This window comes from Carlito syrichta, unplaced genomic scaffold (genome assembly GCF_000164805.1).
Source record: "Carlito syrichta isolate Samal-C Ts95f unplaced genomic scaffold, Tarsius_syrichta-2.0.1 Scaffold73074, whole genome shotgun sequence".
Lineage (NCBI taxonomy): Eukaryota > Metazoa > Chordata > Mammalia > Primates > Tarsiidae > Carlito > Carlito syrichta.
In genome coordinates, this window is record NW_007017170.1 from 167,437 (window position 1) to 192,977 (window position 25,541).

A 25,541-nucleotide genomic window follows, 5' to 3' on the forward strand; every position below is an offset into this window, starting at 1 on the left:
AGCCACAGCAGCCTCGACCTTGGGCTCTGGCGATCCCTCTGCCTCAGCTTTCCAAGGAGCTGGAACTATAGGCATGCACTACCACGCCCAGCTAATTTTTTGTTTATTGTAGAGATGAGGTCTCTCCAAGTTGCCCAGGTGAGTCTCAAACCCGTGGACTCAGGCAGTCCAGTCACCTTGGCCTCCCAAAGTGCTGGGATTACAGGCTGAGCCACCGAGCCTGGCCCCAAAATTACTCTTAAACAGATTGAGACAACACAATTTATGAGGTGCTGTTTCATTGCCTTTTATTTCTTCTCCTGTTATCTTTTCTCATTCAAAGTAAAAAAAAAAAAAAAAGAGTCCTTCCTTATAAATTTAGACAGTTGAAAATGTATTTTTCTGCAGAGCAGTTATCAGAGTTGATATTTTACCTGAAAATATTGTTCATCTTTTTTTTTTTTTTTTGAGTTGGAGTCTCACTCTATCACCCAGACTGGAGTGCAGTGGCTGCTCCTGGCCACCGCAGCCTCGACCTGCTGGGCTCTGGCGATCCTTCCGCCTCAGCCTTCTAAGTAGCTGGAACTACAGGCGCATGCTACCACGCCCAGCTAATTTTTGATTTATTGTAGAGATGAAGTCTCGCCAAGTTGCCCAGGCGGGTCTTGAACCTGTGGGCTCAGGCAATCCATGTTCATCTTTTAAGAAGGGTACTAGCAAACATGTTTATGTATCAGCCTGATACTTACCTTAAAATGTTGTTTACTTTTCTAGCAACAACCTTTACGACCCAATTTAGTGGAAACTAGTTGTCCCAACATACGGATGGATCCAAAATTATGCCCTGCTGATCCAGACTGGATTGCTTTTATACATAGCAATGATATTTGGATATCCAACATTGTAACCAGAGAAGAAAGGAGGCTCACTTATGTGCACAATGGTAAGGCATAGTTCTTCAGATCTACTTTTATGAAGAGTATTTTTTAAGTAATCAAGTCTTTCAAAAAACAGTGAAAAATACGGAAGAATATTGGTATGTACCATCTGTATAATACTGGTACATTATACAGATGCTTGTTGTTTTTTTGTTTTTGTTTTTGTTTTTTTGAGTTGGAGTCTCACTCTGTCACCCAGACTGGAGTGCAATGGCTACTCACGGCTACTGCAGCCTCGACCTGCTGGGCTCCAGCGATCCTTCCACCTCAGCCTTCCAAGTAGCTGGAATTACAGTCATGCACTACTATGCCTGGCTAATTTTTTGATTTATTGTAGATATGAGATCTCGCCAAGTTGACCAGGCGGGTCTCGAACCTAAGGGCTCAGGCAATCCACTCACCTCAGCCCCCAAAGCGCGGGATTACAGGCTGAGCCACCGAGCATGACTCAGATACTTTTTTTAATGTTCATTTTCAAACAGTACAATAATAGCATCTCTTATATGATTGTTTTGTTTTGTTTGGGTCAAAGTCAAAGACTCACTCTGGTACCCAGACTGAAGTGCAATGTCACAGATCACAGCTCACTGCAGCCTTAACTTCCAGGGCTCAGGCCATCCTTCCATCTCAGTCTCCCAAGTAGCTGGGACTATAGGCATGCACAACCATATTCGGCTAATTTTCTGGGTTTTTGTAGAGACGGGGTCTTTTTTTATTTTTTTTTTTGAGTTGGAGTCTCACTCGGTCACCCAGACTGGAGTGCAGTGGCCGCTCCCGGCCACCGCAGCCTCGACCTGCTGGGCTCTGGCAATCCTTCCGCCTCAGCCTTCCAAGTGGCCGGAATTACAGGCATGCACTACCACGCCCGGCTGATTTTTTGATTTCTTGTAGAGATGAGGTCTCACTGCCCAGGCGGGTCTCCAGCCCGTGGGCTCAGGCAATCCACTCACCTCAGCCTCCCAAAGGCACGGGATTACAGGCTGAGCCACCGAGCCCGGCTGAGACAGGGTCTTACTGTGTTGCCTATGCTGTTGTTTAACCCCTGGACTCAAGCAGTCCTCTTGCTCCAGTCTCCCAAAGTGCTGGGATTACAGGTACGAGCCACCATGCCAGGCCTGCATGAGAAAGTCTTAAAGTAAAAGATAGTATGTTTTGTGAGAAGTTAGGCAACTTGGTGGTTGAAAAACATAAGATTTGAGTCAAGAAGTAGCAGAAGGATGGCAGATAAGAAGGGCCAGGACAAGAGTGTATTGGAAATGAGCATGTACTTTGTCATAATATGGGGCCCACTGAAAAGCTTTTTAGCAGTTGAGTGGTTGCAGATAAATGATTCTGAATACTCTGTGAAAGTTGCATTTGAGAAGCACAAGACTAGAGACAGGGACACCAAAGTTTGACTTGTAATTTGCAAGTTACATGGCCTCCAACTAAAGCATAGACTAGAGAAAAGGCAGTGGAATTGGGAAAATCTTAAGTAAAAAGTATAGGTTTAATGGGTCTCTCTTCGAAGTCAGGAAATCAGAACAGCTACGAATGGCAGTAGAAAGACTAGGTTGGTAGTTAGTAAATCTTTTGGAAATCCTAGTCATTTTTTCATGCTTTCAACCAACATTAGACATTCACTGTGTACCAGTTATTTTACTTGAGACTGGGACTACAAAGCTCTGACATAATTGTCACTTTTTTTGTATTTTTTTCTTCTGAGAAATTGTTTTCCACACAGGTTTTATGAAGATTGGCAGAATTTAAAATAGAAAGCACTGGAACCCTGTAGGTTGTTATAGCATTATTTTTATTCCTTATTGTGCATGTAGGTATGTGGTATGTTTTCAGGATTAGTTAGTGGTTAAGGATATAGTTAGAAAATATAGAATAGCTGGGCTCGGTGGCTCAGCCTGTAATCCTGCGCCTTTGGGAGGCTGAGGTGAGTGGATTGCCTGAGTCTGCGGGTTCGAGACCTGCCCGGGCAACTTGGTAAGACCTCATCTCTACAATAAATCAAAAATTAGCCGGGCGTGGTAGCGCGCGCCTATGGCTCCAGCTACTTAGAAGGCTGAGGCAGAAGGATCGCCGGAGCCCAGCAGGTCGAGGCTGCACTCCAGTCTGGGTGACACAGTGAGATTCCAACTCAAAAAAAAAGAAAATATAGAATAATATAGAATTAGACTATCTGGGTTTGAGTCCCAGTTCTACCATTTATTATAAATTCTGTGACCTTGAGCAAGTTATTTAACCTATCTCTTAGTTTCCACATCTGTAAAAATGTTTTGTTTTGTTTTGTTTTGAATTGGAGTCTCACTCTGTCACCCAGGCTGGAGTATAGTAGCAGACTCATGACTATTGCAGCCTTGACCTACTAGGCACAATCCTTCGCCTCAGCCTTCCAAATAGCTGGAACTCCAGGTGCCGTCTACCACACCTGACTGATTTTTTTTATGTATTGTGGAGACAAGGTCTTGCCAAGTTACCTAGGCTTGGTCTCGAACCTCTGAGCTCAGGTAGTCCTCTAGACTTAGCCTCCCAAAGTGCTGGGATTACAGGCATGAGCCACTGCGCCCTTTCTCCACCTCTGTAGAAATGTTAATAGCACATCAACATGAGGTTTTAATGAGTTAAGATTTATGAAGTATTTAGGACAGTGCTTGAAACATGACAAGTACTACATAAGTGTTTTTTTAGATAGAAAGATAGGTAGGGAGTGAGCATCACAACTTATTCCACTTATCCATAATGAATTTCTACATGAAAGTACACTTTAGATGGGTTTAGTCAATCAGCATGTGCATGTATTTATTCTCTGCGTAGCATATTGAGGAATTTAAAAGCAATAAAATTCTAGCTTTTACTCTCAGATGCTTGTCTTGTTTTTTGTTTGTTTGTTTGTTTGTTTTTTGAATTGGTGTCTCACTCTGTTGCCCAGGCTGGAGTGCAGTGGCACACTCACAGCCACCACTGCCTCGACCTGCTGGGCTCAGATGATCTTCCCGCTTCAGCCTTCCAAGTAACTGGAACCACAGAGGCAAGCCAGTTTGCCCAGCTAATTTTTCTTGATTCATTGTAGAAAAGAGGTCTCACCAAGTTGCCCAGGCTGGTCTTGAACCCATGGGCTCAGGCAGCCCTCTCACCTCATCCTCCCAAAGGGCTGGGATTATAGGCGTGCACCACTCCTCGCCTCAAATGCTTATCTTATTGGGAGGGCAAGATGATACCATTATTCATTTAGTGAATAACTTAATAACTGAGTTCTGTAAGTGTTGAGGACATAAAAGTGAGTGGTATCTATCTTTATATCTGAAGGATAACAAAATATAAAATAGGATGGGGGTATAATTGTGGGTTAAACGATCCAAGACAACTGAGCACTGGTCTTGGCTCTATCATTAATACCAAAGTTGAAAACACTCTGAAAACTGAACTTAGTTTTCATTAACTTGGTGCTGAAACTCATTTGGCAGTCAGACCTGACCTGACCTGAACTGAACTGACCTGAGGATATTTATAACCTTAATCCTACTTACTGTGCCTGTTCACAAATTTGCTGCAGAAATATTGGTGTATTTGATTGCAAGATATTTGGTTACCCTGCTGGAAATGTTATGTAATATATGGTAGATGTATAGTATATGAAAAATCCCCCAAATTAAGAATTCCAAATACTTCTGGACCCAAAATTTTTGAGTAAGTGATCATTGGTTTAGCTAATATGGAAAATGTCAGATAATATGGAAAATACAGACAAGCAAAAATAAAGAATTAAAACTTGCCTATAAAATTAAAATCACCATTAGATAATTGTAACACACCCACTAGACTGGCCAATGGGAAAAAGATCAAGAATACCTAATGATGGAGAGGAACTTTAAAACATTGCTGGTAAGAGTATAAAATAATATAAATACTCTGGAAAACTGGCAGTTTCTAATAAAGTTAAACTTATACTTACTGTATTATTCATCCATTCCACTTCTGAATACTTAAGAATAATGAAAATATGTATCCACAAAATTCTTTTTTTTAATTTGAGTCAGAGTCTCAACTGTCGCCCAGATTGGAGTACAGTGGCATACTCAACTACTGCAGCTTCGACCTGCTGGGCTCAGGTGATTCTCAGCCTTCCAAATAGCTGGAATTACGGGTGCAGGCCACCATACCCAGCTAGTTTTTTTGTTTTTAATTGTAAAGATGAGGTCTTAACAAGTTGTCTAGGCTGGTCTTGAAACCTGGGCTCAGACAGTCCTCTCATCTCTGCCTCCCAAAGTGCTGGGATTTCGTGCGTGAGCCACTGCGCCTGGCCACAAAATTCTTACACAAGAATGTACATAGCATCTTAATTTATAAAAGCCAAATACTGGAAGCAGCCCAGATGTCCACAGAACTGTTGGCTACAATGAAATACTTCTCAGCATTAAACAGGAATGAATTGACATATGTAACAATGAATTAATCTCAAAAACGACACCAAAGTATATACTGTATGATTTATTTATATAGTAGATTTCACAACTCATTTAGGTGAAATCTAGACTGTGTGACATGTTGGCTCATACCTGTAATGTCACCACTTTGAGAAGCCAAGGCAGAAGGATTGATTGAACCCAGGAGTTCAAGACCAGTCTAGGAAACATATCCAGACCTCATCTCTTCAAAAAATCAAAACATTTTCCAGTGTAGTGGTGCATGGAGGCTGAGGCAGAGGGATCACCTGAGTCCTGAAGGTGAAGACTACGGTGAACCTTGATTGTGTCAGTGTACTCCAGCCTGGGTGAGAGAGTGAGACCCGACTCAAAAAATAATAATAAGCAGTATACTTATGAATTTGTAAATTATAAACCAGTCTTAAAACTTATTCATCTCATTACTTGAAGATTTTAATTTTCTTTTTTTTTTTTGAGTTGGAGTCTCATTCTGTCGCCCAGACTGGAGTGCAGCCCAGCCTCGACCTGCTGGGCTCCAGCGATGCTTCCGCCTCAGCCTTCCAAGTAACTGGAGTTATAGACATGCACTACCACGCCCGGCTGATTTTTTGATTTATTGTAGAGATGAGGTCTCGCTGCCCAGGCGGGTCTCGAACCCACTCACCTCAGCCTCCCAAAGGCGCGGGATTATAGGCTGAGCCACTGAGCCCGGCAAAGATTTTAATTTATAACTCAGTACTCTTTATTTTTTATTTTTATTTATTTATTTATTTTGAGTTGGAGTCTCACTCCGTCGCCCAGACTGGAGTGCAGTGGCCGCTCCTGGCCACCACAGCCTCGACCTGCTGGGCTCTGGCGATCCTTCCACCTCAGCCTTCCAAGTAGCTGGAACTACAGGCACGCACTACCACACCCGGCTAATTTTTTGATTTATTGTAGAGATGAGGTCTTGCCAAGTTGCCCAGGCGGGTTTCGAACCCGCGGGCTCAGGCAATCCACTCACCTTAGCCTCCCAAGGTGCGGGATTACAGGCTGAACTACCAAGCCCAGCTATTTTTATTTTTTAGAGATAGGGTTTCACTCACTCTGTCACCCAGGCTGGAGTGCATTAGTATGATCAAAGCTCGCTGCAGCCTTGAACTCATAGACCCAACTATTCATCTTACCTCAGCCATCTGAATAGCTGGGACTATAAGCACACACTGTGTATTAGCATACACACATACTGGCTAATTTTAAAAATTTTTTGTAGAGATAAAATCTCCCTGTGTTGCCCAGGCTAGTCGCCAATTCTAAGCCTGAGGCAGTCCTCCTGCCTCAGTCTCCTAAAGTGCTGGGTTACAGGTATGAGTTACCATGTTCAGCCATCTCAGCACTTTTTAAAAAATGTGCTTGTAGGCCAGGCATGGTGGCTCATACCTATAATCCTAGCACATCCTGGTTTCAAGACCAGCCTGGGCAACTTGGCAAGACCTTATCTCTACAACAAATAAATAATAATAAAAAAAGTTAGCTGGGTGTGGTGATACATGCCTGTAGTTCCAGCTACGTGGAAGGCTGAGGTGGAAGGATTACCTGAGCCCAGTAGGCTGAGGCTGCAGTCGCTGTGAGCGTGCCGCTGCACTCCAGCCTGGGCAACAGAGTGAGACTCCAACTCAAAAATAGATAAATAAATAAAATAGGCCAGGCTTGGTGGCTCAGTCTGTAATCCCAGCACTTTGGGAGGCCGAGGTGAGTGGATTGCCTGAGTCCGTGGGTTTGAGACCTACCCGGGCAACTTGGCAAGACTTTGTTTCTACAATAAATCAAAAAAATTAGCCAGGCATGGTAGCATACCTGTAGTTCAGCTAATTGGAAGACTGAAGCTGGAAGGATCGCCAGAACCCAGCAGGTCGACGCTGGGGTGGTGGTGAGTGTGCCACTGCACTCCTGCCTGGACAATGGAGTGAGACTCCAACTAAAAATCAAAATTTTTTTTAAAAATAAATAAAAATAAAAATGTGCTTATGTAACATTTTAATAAATAGAATCACAGTATACCTGCTATTTAATAATGTATCTTCTTTTATTTAAGTGTATTGCAAACATTTTTCCATGATATAATATTTTTTATAATTTTGGATTTGTGATCGTGCCCTTTTTTTTTTTTTGAGTTGGAGTCTCTGTCGCCCAGACTGGATTGCAGTGGCCACTCCCAGCCACCGCAGCCTCGACCTGCTGGGCTCCAGTGATCCTTCCACCTCAGCCTTCCAAGTAGCTGGAACTACAGGTGCGCTCTACCACTTCCAGCTAATTTTTTTTTTTATTTATTGCAGAGATGAGGCCTCGCCAAGTTGCCCAGGGGGGTCTCGAACTCGCAGGCTTAGGCAGTTCACTCACCTCAGCCTCCCAAAGCGTGGGATTACAGGCTGAGCCACCAAGGCCGGCTTGGTTTTTCTTGAGGAAGAATCTCACTCTATTGCCAAGGCTGGAGTGCAGTGGCATGCTCATGGCCACTGTAGCCTCAATCTGCTGGTCTCTGGCAATACTTCCACCTTAGCCTTCCAAGTAACTGGAACCACAGGTGTGTACCACCATGCCTGGCTAATTTTTTGATATACTGTAGAGATAAGGTCTTTCCAAATTGCCCAGACTGGTCTCAAACCCCTGGGACTCAGGCAGTCCTTTTGCCTCTGCCTGCAAAGTGCTGGGATTACAGGTATGCGCCACCATGCCTGGCTTGTGATTTTGTTTTATTTTTATTTTTTATTTTTTTGAGTTGGAGTCTCACTCTTGCCCAGACTAGAGTGCAGTGGCATGCTCCCAGCCATTGCAGCCTCGACCTCCTGGACTCCAACAATCCTTCTGCCTCAGCCTTCCAAGTAGCCGGAACTACAGACGCATGCTATCACACCCAGCTATTTTTTTATTTATTGTAGAGACGAGGTCTTGCCAAGTTGCCCGGGTGGGTCTCAAACCCGCAGACTCAGGCAATCCATTCACCTCGGCCTCCCAAAGTGCTGGGATTACAGGCTGAGCCACCAAACCCAGCTGTGATTTTGTTTTAAAGCATGAGTTCCCAGGCTGGCACAATGGCTCATGCCTGTAATCCCAGCACTTTGGAAGGCCAAGGTGGGAGGATTATTGGAGGCCAGCCATAGGCAGCATAGCAAGACCTTATCTCTACAACAAATAAAAAAAAGTTATCTGCACATGGTGGTGCATGCCTGTAGTTTTAGCTACTCAGGAGGCTGAGTTGGGAAGACCACCTAAACCCAGGAGGTTGAGGCTATGATTATCATGCTACTGTACTCGAGCCTGGGCAACAGAGTAAGTCACCGACTCAAAAAAAAAAAGCAAACATTCCCTTTAAAACTATTTGCTGGAGCCAGGCTCAGTGGCTTAACCTGTAATCTCAGCACTTTGGGAGGCTGAAGTGAGTGGATTGCCTGAGCCTGCGGGTTCGAGATCTGCCTGGGCAACTTAGTGAGACCTCATTTCTACAATAAAATGAAAAAAGTTAACCGAGCGTGGTAGCTCACGCCTGTAGTTCCAGCTATTTGGAAGGCTAAGGCAAAAGGATCACCAGAGCCCAGCAGGTCGAGGCTGTGGTGGCCGGGAGCAGCCACTGCACTCCAGTCTGGGTGACAAAGGGAGACTCCTACTCAAAACAAACAAACAAACAAACAAACAAAAACTATTTGCTGGAAACCTAAGTGAAAACATGAAAGCTTAGGTGCTCTGGTTGAATGGGAGGAAGGAAGAATATCTGAATTATGTGACCCATAAGACTTTCTAGGTCTAAAGATGTATTTCTTTATGTAGGAGAGACTTGTAACTCCCACCATGTGTTCTTTTCTTTCCCCAATCCTAGCTAAATGGGAAAATAATAACCAACATTTATATGGAGCATGTACTGTAGCTCAGGCTTTGTTCTAAGTGTTATATGTGAATTAACTCGTTAACTAATTTGTTTTATGTGATTAACCTTACAAGGTAGGCACTTGTGCCCAGTTTCAAAGGGGATACTGCAGTGGAGTGAGACAGGATAATTTGCACAAGGTCAGGCAGTAGGTAAACGATGGAGTCTAGATTTGAACTCAGTCTATTTGTTTTTTGTTTGTTTTTATTGTTTTTTGAGTCAGAGTCTCTTTTGCCCAGACTGGAGTACAGTGGTACATTCATCGCTACCGCAGTCTCGACCTGCAGGCTCAGATGATCCTTCCACCTCAGCCTTCCAAGTAGCTAGAATTACAGGCACATGCCACCACACCTGGCTAATTTTTTTATTTATTATGGAGATGAAGTCTTACCAATTTGCCCAAGCTGGTGTTGAACCCCTGGGCACAGGCAGTCCTCTAGCCTCTACCTCCCAAAGTGCTGGGATTGTAGACATGAGCCACCATGTCTGGTGCTGAACTCAGTCTGTTTCGCTCCAGAGTTCACCACTACTCCAGCTACCTTTAAAAATAAACTGAGTCATTTTGCTTAGTACCTGTGCAAGATAGAGATATTTCTATGATAATGCTGCCTTTTTTATTTGTCTAGAATTAGCCAACATGGAAGAGGATCCCAGATCAGCTGGAGTTGCTACGTTTGTTCTTCAAGAAGAATTTGACAGATATTCTGGCTATTGGTGGTGTCCAAAAGCTGAAACAAGTAAGAAAGTTCAAAGTAATATCTTATAGATCAATTAAAGTATCATACAGTTCAACTGTCAATTAGTTAAGTGCATAGATTCTAAATCTTGGATGGTAGATTCTATAGTGATAAAGATTGGATCCTGCCAGTACTTATTTAGAATATATAGACAATATCTCAACATACTGAAGTCTGGTAAAAACAATTGTATTGTGGTTTAATGCCTCAGGTTTCTCAATTCTCTTTGCCGGTTTTTTACCTGGAAATGAGTCTTGGTATGTTGGCAATATTAGCAGCAAAAATTTTTTAAAAACTGCACCTTAATGGGGTGCTGTAAAAGTGTGTGACTGACTAGTAACTGTATGAGCAGAGGACCAAATCAGTGTATGATCAATTCACAAGTATCTCTGTCTAAGAAACAGCTCTCTAAAGTGTGACTTTCAAACTTCTACATCATGATCCAGTTACAGATTTGCTTATAATTGAGGCCTAACACATTGTACATATATAGATATATCTGAAAACAGATTTCAGGAAACATTGTTTATTCTTATATGTAATACCCTCTGATGCTGTTATTCTTCTCTGTTTGTTGTATTTTCTTTATTGCTGATTATTACCCATTAATAGATTTTGTGGCCCACTAATGTTTGCAGCTGACAGTTTGAACACTTCTCTAAGAAACTATGAAAAATACTTATTTTTAAGCCATATTTTAGATTTAGACATTTTAAGATATAAAATATTTTGCTATAGCTGTATTTGTTAGAAGTAGATTTTTGACATGAATAGAGAAACCATTTAAAACAATTGGACTCTATTTAAATAGAATTTATGCTTTTTAATAGGAAGTATTATAAATGCATTTCATTCCTTTTCAACAAAGAATGCATTTTATGGTATGTAAGGACAGAGTCCTTCAAAAGAGTTTTTTTTTCTGTTTTAAAAACATATATACATATTATCTTTAGTTTTTCCTTCAAAAGGAGTAACCTTTAATCAGTAAGAGTGGCTTAGCAGTAACTCATCTTGCTACTACAAAGACTAGTGATATTTTCATACATAAAAGGCCACACATCTTATACATAAATTATTTTTCACTCTTCAGAAATCTAATACTAGAGGAGATGGTCAATTATACTCTCTGGAATAATTAAAAAAAATTTTAATTCCTTTTAAGCTCCCAGTGGTGGTAAAATTCTTAGAATTTTATATGAAGAAAATGATGAATCCGAGGTGGAAATTATTCATGTTACATCCCCTATGTTGGAAACAAGGAGGGCAGATTCATTCCGTTATCCTAAAACAGGTACTATATAAGCATTTATATCTACTCATTTCCTCCTTCCAAATAAGATTTTTTTCTGTAATCATCCAAAGGTATAGTCAACATTGGTCATTTACAGCCTTAGTAAGAATGGGTTGTTCATTAAGTGTCACAGAAATGGATTGTGAATTAAAGGCTAGTTCTTTTAAATTATTTTCAAAGATAGTCATGTCCACAAAACTGTTTACTTCAAGGAATGAATGAAAAGGTTTCTTTGCTAGCAAATAAAGGTCTTTAAGAGATGTTGTTCATAATAAATTAGTAATTTTTTTCTACTTTGCTATATACATCATTTCAACTGTAAAAATGGTTCACAACTTTACTTCTTTCTTTCTTTTTTTTTTTGAGTCGCGGTCTCACTGTCACCCATGCTGGAGTACAGTGAAATGTTCATGGCCACCACAGCCTCAACCTGCTGGGCTCAGATGATCTTTCTGCCTCAGTCTTCTAAGTAGCTGGAACTATAGGCCCACACCATCACACCCAGCTAACTTTTCTTGATTTATTGTAGAGATAAGGTGCCACCAAGTTGCCCACACTGGTCTTGAACCTCTAGGCTCAGGCAATCCTCCCACCTTGGCGTCCCAAAGTGCTGAGATCATAGTTGTGAACCACTGCACCTGGCCCCACTTCTTTATTTCATACTGACTCTTATGTTTTTCAGCCTCTAATTTTTTGATACTCTTATTGAAAAATATGAACTTGTAGCCAGGTGTGATGGCTCACGCCTATAATCCCAGCACTTAGGAGTTGGAGGCCAGAGGACTGTTTGAGTTCAGGGGCTCGAGACCAGCCTGGACAACTTGGTGAGACCTCGTCTCTACAGTAAAACAAAAAATTAGCCAGGTGTGGTGACACATGTCTGTGGTTCCAGCTCCTTGGAAGACTGAGGCAGAAGGAGTCCAGCTTGTCTAGGCTGTGGCAGCCGTGAATGTGCCACTGCACTCCAGCCTGGGCGACAGAGTAAGACTCCTATTTAAAAAAAAAAAGAGGCCGGGCTCGGTGGCTCAGTCTGTAATCCTGCGCCTTTGGGAGGCTGAGGTGAGTGGATTACCTGAGCCTGCGGGTTCGAGACCCGCCTGGGCAGCGAGACCTCATCTCTACAATAAATCAAAAAATCAGCCGGGCGTGGTAGTACATATCTGTAATTACGGCTACTTGGAAGGCTGAGGCTGAAGGATCGTCGGAACCCAGCAGGTCGAGGCTGCAGTGGCCAGGAGCGGCCACTGCACTCCAGTCTGGGTGACAGAGTGAGACTCCAACTCAAAATAATAATAATAATAATAATAATTTGTGATGGGGCTCTGAGATTCTTGTGCATTGAAGCCCTGACTATATGTAGTATTCCTGATTTACTAAAATATAAAGAGGATTGATCTGGCAAAATTAGTGTGAGTAATTTTGGATATGCATTACTATTCATTTATGTTTTTTTCTAAAGGCACAGCAAATCCTAAAGTCACTTTTAAGATGTCAGAAATAATGATTGATGTTGAAGGAAGGGTAAGTATAAAATGTTGAACTGACTTTCTGTGTCATTTGATTAGTGTATTCACTTGGGATCTTTGCTACGCTTTTTTATTTTTGGACTTGAACTTGGTGAGAATCATGATTTTTAGGCTGACCTAATTTTCCACTTGCAAATCCTCCTCCTGATTCCCAAGATAGGAATATGATGATGGGCATATTTACCACTCCTTTCCAATAGTTTCTCCTTTAATTCTCAATGTTAAAAAAAAAAATGCTGATTATTGACTAGTGAGTGGATACCTATTGGGGATTAAATATTCTGTAGTTCTCTCATACTGTGACTTTCCATTAGACAGCCAAATGCTTATAGGCCGCATGTATGGAAGACTGGTTACAAATAGTCTTCTCTGTTGGGCTTTTTAAAAACAGCTTTATAGGGATATAATTCACATACAATATGATTCATTTATTCTTACCTTTTTTTTTTTTTTTTTTTTGAGTTGGAGTCTCACTCTGTCACCCAGACTGGAGTGTAGTAGCTGCTCCCGCAGCCTCGACCTGCTGGGCTCCAGTGATCCTTCTGCCTCAGCCTTCCAAGTAGCTGGAACTACAGGCGCGCGCTACCACCCCCAGCTAATTTTTTTTTTTATTTATTGTAGAGATGAGGTCTCACCAAGATGCCCAGGCGGGTCTCGAACCCAGGCTCAGGCAGTCCACTCACTTGGGCCTCCCAAAGTGTGGGATTACAGGCTGAGCCACTGAGCCCGGCTTATTCTTACTTTAAAAAAATTTTTTTTTGAGTCAGAGTCTCATGCTGTTACCCAGGCTGGAGTACAGTGGCATGTTCACGGCCACCCCAGCATCAACCCACTGGACTCAGGCAATCCTTACACCTCAGCCTTCCAAGTAGCCAGAACTACAGGTGCACTACCACACCTGGCTAATTTTTTGATATACTATAGAGACGAGGTCTCACCAAGTTGCCCAGGCTGGTTTTAAACCCTTGGACTCAGTCAGTCCTCTCGCCTCAGCCTCCCAAAGTGCTGGGATTTTAGGCTTGAGCCACCCCGGCCCCCGCCTATTCTTACTTAAAATTCAGTGGCTTTTAGTATATTCATAGAATTGTGTAACCATCACCATAGTCATTTTTAGAACATTGTCATCACCTAAAAAAAACCCAAAAACCCATCCCCTTAGCCATCATCTGCCAACTTCCCCATACCTCCCAAACCCAGGCAACCCTGAATCTTTCTGTCTCTATAGATTTCCTATTCTGGATATTTTATATAAATGAATCATACAATATGTAGTCTAGCTTCCTTCACTTAGATTATTGTTTTCAAAGTCTGTCTATATTGCATCATGTATCAGTTCTTCATTTCCTTGTATTGCTGAAGATATTATATGGATATAGCACATTTTATTTATCCATTCCTCAGTTGATGGGCATTTGGGTTGTTTCCACTTGTTGGTTACTATATGAATAATGTTGCCAGGAATATGTATGTACATACTTTTGTGGGGGCTTACATTTTCATTTCTCTGGTATAGACCTAGGAGTAGAAGTGTTGAGTCATTTGATAACTATTATTAACCTTTTTTGGAACTGTCAAACTGTTTTCCAAAGTGGCTGCACTCTTTTATGTTCCCACCAGCAATGTCTGATGTTTCTAGTCTCTCCATAGCATCACTGACACTTGTCCATCTTATTTATGACAGCCAACATAGTGGGTGTGGAGTGGCATTGCATTGTGGTTTTGATTTACATTTTCCAGATCCTTTGATTACTTTTTTAAAATTATTTAATTTTAAAATTGTGTCTGTTAGACTTTTTATTTTTATTTGTTTACTTGGGTTTTTTTAGTTGGAGTCTCACTCTGTTGCCCAGGCTAGAGTACAGTGGCATACTCACAGCCACTGTAGCCTCAACCTGTTGGGCTCAGGTGATGCTTCTGCCTCAGCCTTCCACATAGCTAGAACTACAGGCACACACTACCACGCCTGGCTAATTTTTTGATTTATTGTAGAGATGAGGTCTCACCAAGTTGCCCAGGCTGGTCTCGAACCTGTGGGCTCAGGCAGTCCTCTCACCTCAGGCTCTCAAAGTGCTGAGATTATAGGAATGAACCAGGCCTGCTAGACTTTTCTTTTCTTTCTTCTTTTTTTAAGTTGAAGTCTCATTCCGTTGCCCAGGCTGGAGTGCAGTGGCACGCTCTTGGACACCCCAGCTTGACTTGCTGAGCTCCGGTGATCCTTCCACCTCAAGTAGCCAGAACTACAGGCATGCGCTACCATGCCCAGATAATTTTTTTGATTTTTATTGTAGAGATGAGGTCTCACCATGTTGCTCAGGCTAGTCTGGAACCCACGGGCTCAGGTAGTCCTCTTGCCTCAGCCTCCCAAAGTACTGGGATTACAGGCCTGAGCCACAGCTCCTGGTCCTGCTAGGCTCTGGCGATCCTTTTGCCTCAGCCTTCCAAATAGCCGGAACTACAGGTGCAAACTACGACATCCGGCTAATTTTTTATTTATATATTGTAGAGATGAACCTTCGGTGGCCCCTGCTAGACTTTTTAAATGAAAAAAAGTTTGCTGGCCGGGCTTGATGGCTCAGCCTGTAATTCCAGCACTTTGGGAGGCCGAGGCTAGTGGATTGCCTGAGCCTGTGGACTTGAGACCAGCCCGGGTAACTTGGCAAGACCTTTTCTCTACAATAAATCAAAAATGAGCTGGCTGTGGTAGTGCACACCTATAGTTTTAGCTACTTGGAAGGCTGATGCGGAAGTATCATACGCCTGAGCCCAGCAGGTTGATGTTGGGGTGACTGTGAGTATGCCACTGCACCCCAACCTGGGTGACAGAGTGAGACTCCAATTCAAAAAAGAAAAAAAAAGTTTACTTACCTAAGACCATTTCTTTACATATTGCACAAATATATTTTAGGCTAAAATACAGGGATCCAGAGACTATTGCTTTTCTTAAATATTAAAATCTAAAGTGAGCTGGGTTTGGTGGCTCAGTCTGTAATCCCAGCACTTTGGGAGGCTGAGGTGAGTGGATTGCCTGAGCCTGCAGGTTCGAGACCCGCCTGGGCAACTTGGTGAGACCTCATCTCTATAATAAAATAAAAAATTAGCTGGGCATGGTAGCGCACTCCTGTAGTTCCAGCTACTTGGAAGGCTGAGGCAGAAGGATCGCCAATGCCCAGCAGGTCGAGGCTGCAGTGGTCGGGAGCAGCCACTGTACTCCAGTCTGGGTGACAGAGTGAGACTCCAACACAAAAAAAAAATCTAAAGTGATGAAAGCTTTATTTTACCAGTTATTATCAGGGTTTCTGTTAGTAACAATTCATAGGAAAAGACTTTTAGATTGTGTTAATTCTTGTGGTTAGAGCTTTTTTAGACTGGTTTTTTTTTATTTGTTTATTTTTTGAGTTGGAGTCTCACTCTGTTCCCCAGACTGGAGTGCAGTGGCCGCTCCCAGCTACCGCAGCCTCAACCTGCTGGGCTCCGGCAATCCTTCCACCTCAGCCTTCCAAGTAGCCGGAACTACAGGCGCATGCTACCACGCCCAGCTAATTTTTGATTTATTGTAGAGATGAGGTCTTGCCAAGTTGCCCAGGCGGGTCTCGAACCTGCAGACTCAGGCAATCCACTCACCTCAGCCTCCCAAAGGCGCAGGATTACAGGCTGAGCCACCGAGCTCAGCTTAGACTGTTTATTAAAAGCAACAGTATAACTAACCCATATCTTACTGCTGGCTTTGCTACATGTTTTGTATGTTTTAAAATATCTAAGTTTGAAAAAGTGTTCTGCTGTTAGAGGTAATGTTAAAGTAGACATGATGAGCTAATTATCTAAATTTATAACTAGATTCTTTTTTTTCTTTTTTAATAGATTGTAGATGTCATAGATAAGGAACTAATTCAACCTTTTGAGATTCTATTTGAAGGAGTTGAATATATTGCCAGAGCTGGATGGACTCCAGAGGGAAAATAGTGCGTATGTTAAATTGTCACTTCTTTATAACTAATTTAGGGTCCAGTGTTATTAGGTTTGCCTTATAGTTGGAGTTGCCTTCATATGTGAATTTGCAGCATAGTTATTTCTGCATGAGGGCTTTTTCATGAAATAAGTGGACCTATGGACTTGTAACCCTATAAGCATAGATGCATTTTATTTGTTTATTCATCTTAGAGACAGGGTCTTGCTCTGTCATCTAGGCTGGAGTGCAGTAGCATGCCTGGCAGCCTCAAACTCGTGGGCTCAAGAAGTCCTCCTGCCTCAACTGAGCTTCCCAAGTAGCTAAGACTATAGACAGGCTCCCATGTCTAACTAATTTTAAAACTTTTTGTAGAGATGGGATCTTACAGTGTTGCCCAGGCTGGTCTGAAACTCCTGACCACAATTGATCCTCCCACCTTAGCCTCTCGAAATGCTGGGATTATAGACGTGAGCCAGCATGCCTGGCCTTAGCATCGCATTATTAATTCTGTCTTTTATTCAGACATTTATAATTGACAGTGTTATTTGTGGTTAAATTGTATGACTTTAAGGCTCACACATAAGTGTATATTTTTAAGATTATATAATTTGGGCGGGCACAGTGGCTCAAGCCTGTAATCCCAGCACTTTGGGAGGCCAAGGTGAGAGGATTGCCTGAGCCCAAGGTTTTGAGATCAGCCTGGACAACTTGGTGAGACCTCATCTCTGCAAAAAATCAGAAAATTAGCCAGGCATGGTGGCTCACACCTGTAGTTCCAACTACTTGGAAACCTGAGGCAGAAGGATCACCTGAGCCCAGCAAGTCGAGGCTGTGGTGGCCGTAAGCATGCCAGTGCACTCCAGCCTGGGTGACAGAGTGAGACTCCAACTCAAAAAAATAAAATAAAAATAAATAAAATTATATAATTTAAGCAGAAATAGTTTTAGAGCCTTATGTAAGAATTATTATAAATAGTTTCTGTGTCTAATGTAGACAACAGGAGTTTCACAAGTTTGGCATTTGTTGACTGACATTTGTTGACACCAAAAGGAGAAAATACTTTCAAAGGCCAAGTTTTGGAAATTTAAAAAAAACTACTTTTTAAAAATTTTTAATAAATATAGAGTGTTTTTAATTGTCTATTTGTGATAATTTAACATATACTAAGGCAGTTCTTTCATTGTGTTTATAGAAGTAATTGATAGGTGCCAAGGGATAGAATTGGGGATTAGTCATTTTCTGAGAACTTGCTTTATTTCTGGTACTTCTCTTTTATTTGTTTACATAGTGCTTGGTCCATCCTACTAGATCGCTCACAAACTCGCCTACAGATAGTGTTGGTCTCGCCTGAATTATTTATCCCCGTAGAAGATGATGCCATGGAAAGGCAGAGACTCATTGAGTCGGTGCCTGACTCTGTGACACCACTCATTATCTATGAGGAAACAACAGACATCTGGATAAATGTATGCATTTTTTTTCTGTACACGGTTAAATATTTTCTCAGAACGCTAAAGAAAATTAAGTTTTATGGTAAACTATCGAAATGCATTTTTTTTAGTTCAAAGGAATTATGAATGTTACTTTCCTAGTGTGAATGTTTCAAATCAGAGTCATGGTTCCAAAATCGAATGGTTTGTAGGTAGAAAGTAGATGTCATTAAAATGACATCTCCCTGACTGAAGATGTGTTCCTGGACACTTATCAGTGCTTTTGAGAGGACTTGAAGAGTCTGCTATAGGAAAAAACTTCCTCTTCTTAGTTGGCAAACTGTTTTTGTTTTTGTTTTTTTGAGTCGGAGTCTCACTCTGTGGCCCAGGCTGGAGTGCAGTGGCACGCTCACAGCCACTGCAGCCTCATCCTGCTGGGCTCAGGCAATCCTTCCGCCTCAGCCTTCCAAGTAGCTGGAACTACAGGCATGTGCCACAATGCCCGGCTAATTTTTTTGATTTATTTTAGAGATGAGGTCTCGCCAAGTTGTCTGGGCTAGTCTCGAACCCCTGAGCTCAGGCAATCCTATCGCCTCCGCCTCCCAAAGAGCTGGGATTACAGGCATGAGCCACCACGTCCGGCAGTTTACCAGTTTTTAATTGAATTTTGCATTCTCCAATTTAGCACAAAAACTCAAGATACAACATAAATAAATAAAACCAGCTGATTTCCTAGTCAAGTACAGGCTTCACATGATTCACCTGAAACAGAGGGACATCTGTTTTCCCTTTAGCTATTAGAATATTTCTCTTTGGAAAATAAAAGTAAAAAAAAAATTTCCTCATCATTTCTGTAATAAGTTTGTATCATTAAATCCTTGATATGTTTCAAGAATTACAGAGATGTTGAGTAAGAAGCTGCTTTTGGTCATATTTTTATTTTTCTTTCCATTTGTTTCTCAATGAATGATGTCTTTGACTAAAATAAAATAAATCTGAAAGGCCCAGCCAAAATTTATCATAAGTATATCATACTCATAGCACTGACATTAATATTACAAAGCATATTAGGTAATTTCGTCTTTCTGTAGCTTAATTGTTTATATAGTATTTTCATTAACGTGAATAGTAAATTAAACTATTCGTTTTACAGATCCATGACATCTTTCATGTTTTTCCCCAAAGTCACGAAGATGAAATTGAATTTATTTTTGCCTCTGAATGCAAAACAGGTTTCCGTCATTTATACAAAATCACATCCATTTTAAAGGAGAGCAGATATAAACGATCCAGTGGTGGGCTGCCTGCCCCAAGTAAGAAATCCTATTTTATGTAAAAAGGGAAAAAGAGTTGGGGGTAGAAGGTGGGAGGGACAGTAGAATGTCATGCCTCTCGTATGCTTTAGAAGCAGCAGTGCTTGCTTCGTTAAAAATATATAAACTAAACTAAAATATAAGTACATACATGTGTAAAAACATAGGACAAAGTTTTTAATGGATATGTACATATTATAAACTATTAATATTGAACAATCTCTGGATATTGGAATTACTTATTTTTACTTTCTACTTTTGCCTTGATTATAGTTTTTAGTTCGTTTAAAGTGAGCCCATACTATTTTTATATTTTAAAACTTTAAAAAATATTATATTAGATATTTTTACACATTAGATGTTTCTTATGCTCTCTGCATCTACACTGAAGTTAATTTATAGTTATAGCTCTTCAAATATAATTATGTTGCCAAGGTGAAATAAATTATTATGTCCGCTGAATTTAATTTTTCTTTAAAAAGTGATGGTTTTTGGAAGGCGGAGGCAGAAGGATCACCTGGGTTCAGCAGGTCAAGGCGGCAGTGGCCAGGAGCATGCCACTACCCTCTAGCCTGGGTGACAGAGTGAGACTCCAACTCAAAAAAAAAAATCTTTCTACCATCTTTCCATGCTGCCATGGTGCACATGAATGTCCTGACTGATGCTCTCAAGAGTATCAACAATGCTGAAAAGAGAGGCAAATGCCAGGTTCTTATCAGGCCATGCTCCAAAGTCATTGTCCGGTTTCTAGCTGTGTTGATGAAGCATGGTTACATTGGCGATTTTGAAATCATAATGATCACAAAGCTGGAAAAATTGTTGTGAACCTCACAGGCAGGTTAAACAAATGTGACATGATCAGCCCCAGATTTGATGTGCAACTCAGAGATCTAGAAAAGTGGCAGAATAATCTGCTTCCATCCCACCAGTTTGATTTCACTGTACTGACAACCTCAGCTGGTATCATGGACCACAAAGAAGCAAGAAGGGAAACACAGGAGGGAAAATCCTGGGATTGTTTTTCTAGGCATGTAATGCATATGTACAAATAAAAAAGCCTCAGCAGGAAAAAAAAGTGATGGTTTTTCTTCTTGAAATATAATACAGAATGGATACATAAGCCTAGAATATGAATTGATATATTGAATATTTTTCCTGAGTTTTTCTAAAACTGAGTTGCTGTTTTCAACTTTAATAATACAGTCTGTTTTAGAATAGTAAGCACTTTATGATAAGCTATGTTATATGCTTAACTGCATTTTGTAAGTTATAGATTTAGCATGGGCTTTTTTAAAAATTGTGGAAAAATATACACAACAAGATTTACCATTTTGATCTCTTTTTTTGGTAGCTATGTGGGTCTCAAACTTCTGGGCTCAAGCAGTTCTCTTGCCTCAGCCTCTGAAAGTGTTGGGATTACAGGCGTGAGCCACCACATTCAGCCCATTTTAACCTTTTTTTTTTTTGAGTCAGAATCTCACTCTGTCACCCAGGCTCACAGCCACCCCCGCATCAACTGGGCTGATTACCTGCTGGGCTCAGGTAATCCTTCCACCTCAACCTTCCAAGTAGCTGGAACTACAGGCGCATGCTACCACACCCAGCTAATTTTTTTGATATATTGTAGAGATGAGATCTCACCAAGTTGCCCAGGCTAGTTTCGAACCTCTGAGCTCAGGCAATCCTCTCACCATGGCATCCCAAAGTGCTGGGATTACAGGCTTAAGCCACTGTGCCTGGCTCTCTTAACCATTTTTAAGAGTACAATTGAGTAGCATTAAGTCCCGTCATGTTGTTGTGCGGCCATTAGCACCTTCCCTCTCCAGAACATTTTCATCTTCCCCAAAACTGAAATTAAAGTGTATTATCCCGACTCTCTCTCTCTACAGACTGTGGCAATCACTTTCTGTCTATGAGTTTAAGTATTCTGGGTACCTCATTTAAGTTTTTTTTTGTTTTTTTTTTTTGGTCTCACTCTGTCACCCAGGCTGGAGTGCAGTGGCATGATCACAGCTCATGGCAGCCTCAACCTCCTGGGCTCAGTTCGTCCTTCCCCCTCAGCCTCATGGGTAGCTGGGACTACAGGAGTGTACTACCATGCCTGGCTAATTTTTTGATTTTGTAGAGATGAGGTGTTATGTTGTCTAGGATGGTCTCAAACTTAAGGGCTCGTGCTATCCTCCCTTGGCCTCCCAAAGTGCTGGGATTACAGGCCTGAGCCACCATGCCTGGTCTTAAGTATTTGTCCTTTTGTGACTCGCTTATTTCACTTAGCATAATGTCCTCAAAGTTCATCCATGTTTTAGCACGTGTCAGGATTTCCTTCTTTTTTTTTTGAGTTGAAGACCCACTCTTGTCACCCAGGCTGGAGTGCAGTGGCATGCTCATGGCCACTGCAGCCTCGACCTGCTGGGTTTAGGCAATCCTTCCACCTCAGCCTTCCAAGTAACTGGAATACAGACACACACCACCACATGCAGCTAGTTTTTGTGGTTTATTGTAGAGACGAGGTCTCACCAAGTTTCCCAGGCTGGTCTTGAACCCCTGGGCTCAGGCAGTCCTCTTGCCTTGGCCTCCCAAAGTGATTACAGACTGAGCCACCGTGTCCGGCCAGAATTTCCTTCTTTTTTTAAGGCTGTATGGTATTCCATTGTATGTCTGTACCATATTTTGCTTATCTATTTATCTGTTGATGGACACTGAGATTGTTTCAGCTTTTGGCTATGGATGTGGGTGTACAAGTATCTGTTCCTGTCCTTGCTTTAATTTCTTCTTTTTTTGAGTCAGGGTCTCACTGTCATTCAGGTTAGAATGCAGTGACATAGTCATGACTCACTGCCATCCTTCCACCTCAGACTCCCTAGTACCTGAGACCACCACCCCCAGCTAATTTTTTAATATTTTGTAGAGACAAGATCTCGTTGTGTTGCCAAGACTGGTCTTGACTTCCTGACCTCTAGCAATCTGTTCTCCTTGGCCTCCTAAAGTGCTGGGATTACAGATGTGAGCCACCAAGCCCAGCATAATTTCTTTTGAGTATATACCCAGAAGTGGAATTTCTGGATCATATGATAATCCTATTTTTTTTAGCCTGGTAATTCTATTTTTCTTTTTCTTTTCCTTTTTTTGAGTCAGAGTCTCACTCTGTCACCCAGACTGGAGTGCAGTGGCACACTCACAACTGCTACAGCCTCAACTTGCTAGGCTCAGGCAATCCTTCCTCCTCAGCCTTCCAAGTAGCTGAAACCACAGGCATGTGCCACCATGCCCGACTGATTTTTTTTATTTATTGAAGAGATGGTGTCTTGCCATGTTGCTCAGGTTGGTCTCGAACCCCTGAGCTCAGGTAATCCTCTCACCTCTGCCTCCCAAAGTGCAGGAATTGTAGGCATGAGCCATCATGCCTGGCTGTATTTTTCATTTTTTGAGGAACTGCCATACTGTTTTGTGTTGCTACACCAGCAGTGTACAAGTGTTTTGACTTCTCCACATCCTCAGCAGTACTTGTTATCATCTGTTGTTTTTTTAATGATAACTGACCTGGTCTTTTTTCATCCAACTCTTTGCTTTTCCTTCACCTCCACTTTATTTTTCTTCTCCCTCCTTTCTTCCTTAAAAGTGTCTTAATGTAAAAACAATATTTGTTATCTCTATGTCAAACAATCTTAATTTCTATCTATAAAGATTAAGTACTAAGTTGAATTTTTATATCTAAGAAGAATAAAATACTTTTTTTTTTTTTTTGAGTTGGAGTCTCACTCTGTCGCCCAGACTGGAGTGCAGTGGCCACTCCCAGCCATCACAGCCTCGACCTGCTGGGCTCCGGCGATCCTTCCGCCTCAGCCTTCCGAGTAGCCGAAATTACAGGCATGCGCTACCATGACCGGCTGATTTTTTGATTTGTTGTAGAGATGAGGTCTCGCTGCCCAGGCGGGTCTCGAACCTGTGGAATCAGGCAATCCACTCTCCTCAGCCTCCCAAAGGCGCGGGATTACAGGCTGAGCCACTGAGCCCGGCTCTTTTTTTTTTTTTTTTAACATTTGCACAAGACCCTAGTAAAGATCCTGTTCCATTATCTCACCGTCTAGGCCTGTCTTCAGCTGTCACACCCCACAGCCATAGATATAAGCAGCTAGGAGAAGAGAAATGATTTTCATTTTTTAACCACATCTTTAGGCCACTGAGGTAACCTCATCAAGACAGAATCTACCCTGGGTACAGTGGCTTAATCTTGTAATCCCAGCACTTTGGGAAGCTGAGACTGGTCGATCACTTGAGGCCAGGTGTGGTAGTGAGCACCTATAGTTCCAGCTTCTTGGAAGGCTAAGGCAGGAGGACTGCATGAGCCCAGGAGTTTGAGGCTGCAGTGAGCCATGATCGTGCCACTGTATTTCAGCCTGGGCAATAGACAATGCATCTTTTGAGGGGAAAAGCGTTTAGAATACTATTTTTTTTTGAGTTGGAGTCTCACTCTGTCGTCCAGACTAGAGTGCATTGGCACACTCCCGGCCACCACAGCCTCGACCTGCTGGGCTCTGGCGATCCTTCTGCCTCAGCCTTCCAGGTAGCTGGAACTACAGGCACACGCTACCACGCCCAGGTAGTTTTTTATTTATTGTGGAGATGAGGTCTTGCCAAGTTGCCCAGGTGGGTCTTGAACCCACGGGCTCAGGCAATCCACTCACCTCAGCCTCCCAAAGCACAGGATTACAGACTGAGCCTCCAAGTCCAACTAGAATACTATTTTTCATTGTTTTATTTTCTTATGGTCTGATAAAAGATACTAAATTATAACTATTTCTTTTCAGGTGATTTTAAGTGTCCTATCAAAGAGGAAATAGCAATTACCAGTGGTGAATGGGAGGTTCTTGGCCGGCATGGATCTAACGTATGTTCTTTTATTCTACTGATAGTTTGTCAGTATCTTCTGTGTGAATGCAGTACTAAATATGCAATTGAATATCAACCCAGTATTCTGAAAATAGTAAAGTAGGGCTTAAAAGACCTAGTTGGTTTAAAAGACCTAGTTGTTGGAAAGAATTCTAGTTTAAATTATAGATCTCAGGCCTGGCGTGGTGGTTCAAACCTGTAATCTCAGCACTTTGGGAGGTGGAGGCAAGAGGATTGCCTGAGTTCTGAGTCTGAGACCAGCCTGGGCAACTTGGTGAGACCTTGTCTCTACAATAAAAAAAAATACTGGGCATGGTAGCGCGCCTGTAGTTCCAGCTTCTTGGAAGGCTGAGGCAGAAGGATCACTTGAGCCCAGTAGGTCGCGGCTGCAGTGGCCATGGGTGTGCCACTGTACTCCAGCATGGGCAACAGAGTAAGACTCCGACTCCAAAAAGAAAAATTATAAGTCATCCGTTTTATAGCCCTAGTATTAGATGTGTTCTGGTTACTAAAGGTCACATTTTCAAATGTATTGTTCCTGCTTATTAAGAAAGGGGCTGGTCCTTACTTTTAGAGTCTAGTAAAAAAGTTGTGAGTTAAGATATTGTTTGGAAATTATTACTTAATTTTTATTATTCTTTGAGACAGGGTCTTGCCATGTCACCAAGGCATGCAGTGGTGTGATCACAGTTCACTGTAGCCTCAAACTCCTAGGCTCAAGTAATCCTTCCAAAGAGCTCAGCCTCCTGGGTTGCTGGGACTACAGGCACAAGCTACCATCCCCAGCTAGTTTTTAAAAATTGAATAAGAGACGAGGTCTTGCTATGTTGCCTAGGCTGGTCTTGAACTCCTGTTCTCAAATGATCCTTCCGCCTCTGCCTCTCAAAGCCCTGGGATTATAGGCATGAGCCACCATGCCCAGACCCTGAAAATTATTTTCAAGTGGATTATAGACTATTTGCATTGTGTCTGCATTACAAGTTATAATTACTACTTCTGAGATGGTGATTCTCTCTCATTCACCTGTTTATCTTATCTCACAGAGTTAAATTTTAATCTACCACCTACAAAGAGTGATGGGCAATTGTATAGAACTTAGGTTGATAGGGAGAAGGAGGAAAATCCACTGTTTCACTCTTAGCAGTTTAGTGTTTTTTTTTTCTTTTGCCTTTCAT

At 41.9% G+C, this 25,541-nt stretch overlaps 1 protein-coding gene and 1 pseudogene across 3 annotated transcripts in view; both read left to right on the forward strand.

The window, feature by feature from the left end:
* The window catches only part of DPP8 (dipeptidyl peptidase 8), a 62,670-nt gene that overhangs the window by 14,423 nt on the left and 22,706 nt on the right, over positions 1-25,541 (forward strand). For all 3 annotated transcript variants that reach the window (XM_021709777.1, XM_008053122.2, XM_008053130.2), the window contains exons 5-12: positions 754-922; positions 9,860-9,970; positions 11,133-11,261; positions 12,721-12,782; positions 16,646-16,746; positions 18,022-18,199; positions 19,317-19,476; positions 24,285-24,364. In XM_021709777.1, the coding sequence (XP_021565452.1) occupies positions 754-922; positions 9,860-9,970; positions 11,133-11,261; positions 12,721-12,782; positions 16,646-16,746; positions 18,022-18,199; positions 19,317-19,476; positions 24,285-24,364 (990 nt within the window). The remainder of the gene's footprint in view (positions 1-753; positions 923-9,859; positions 9,971-11,132; positions 11,262-12,720; positions 12,783-16,645; positions 16,747-18,021; positions 18,200-19,316; positions 19,477-24,284; positions 24,365-25,541) is intronic.
* LOC110595149 lies at positions 20,113-20,503 on the forward strand (annotated as a pseudogene).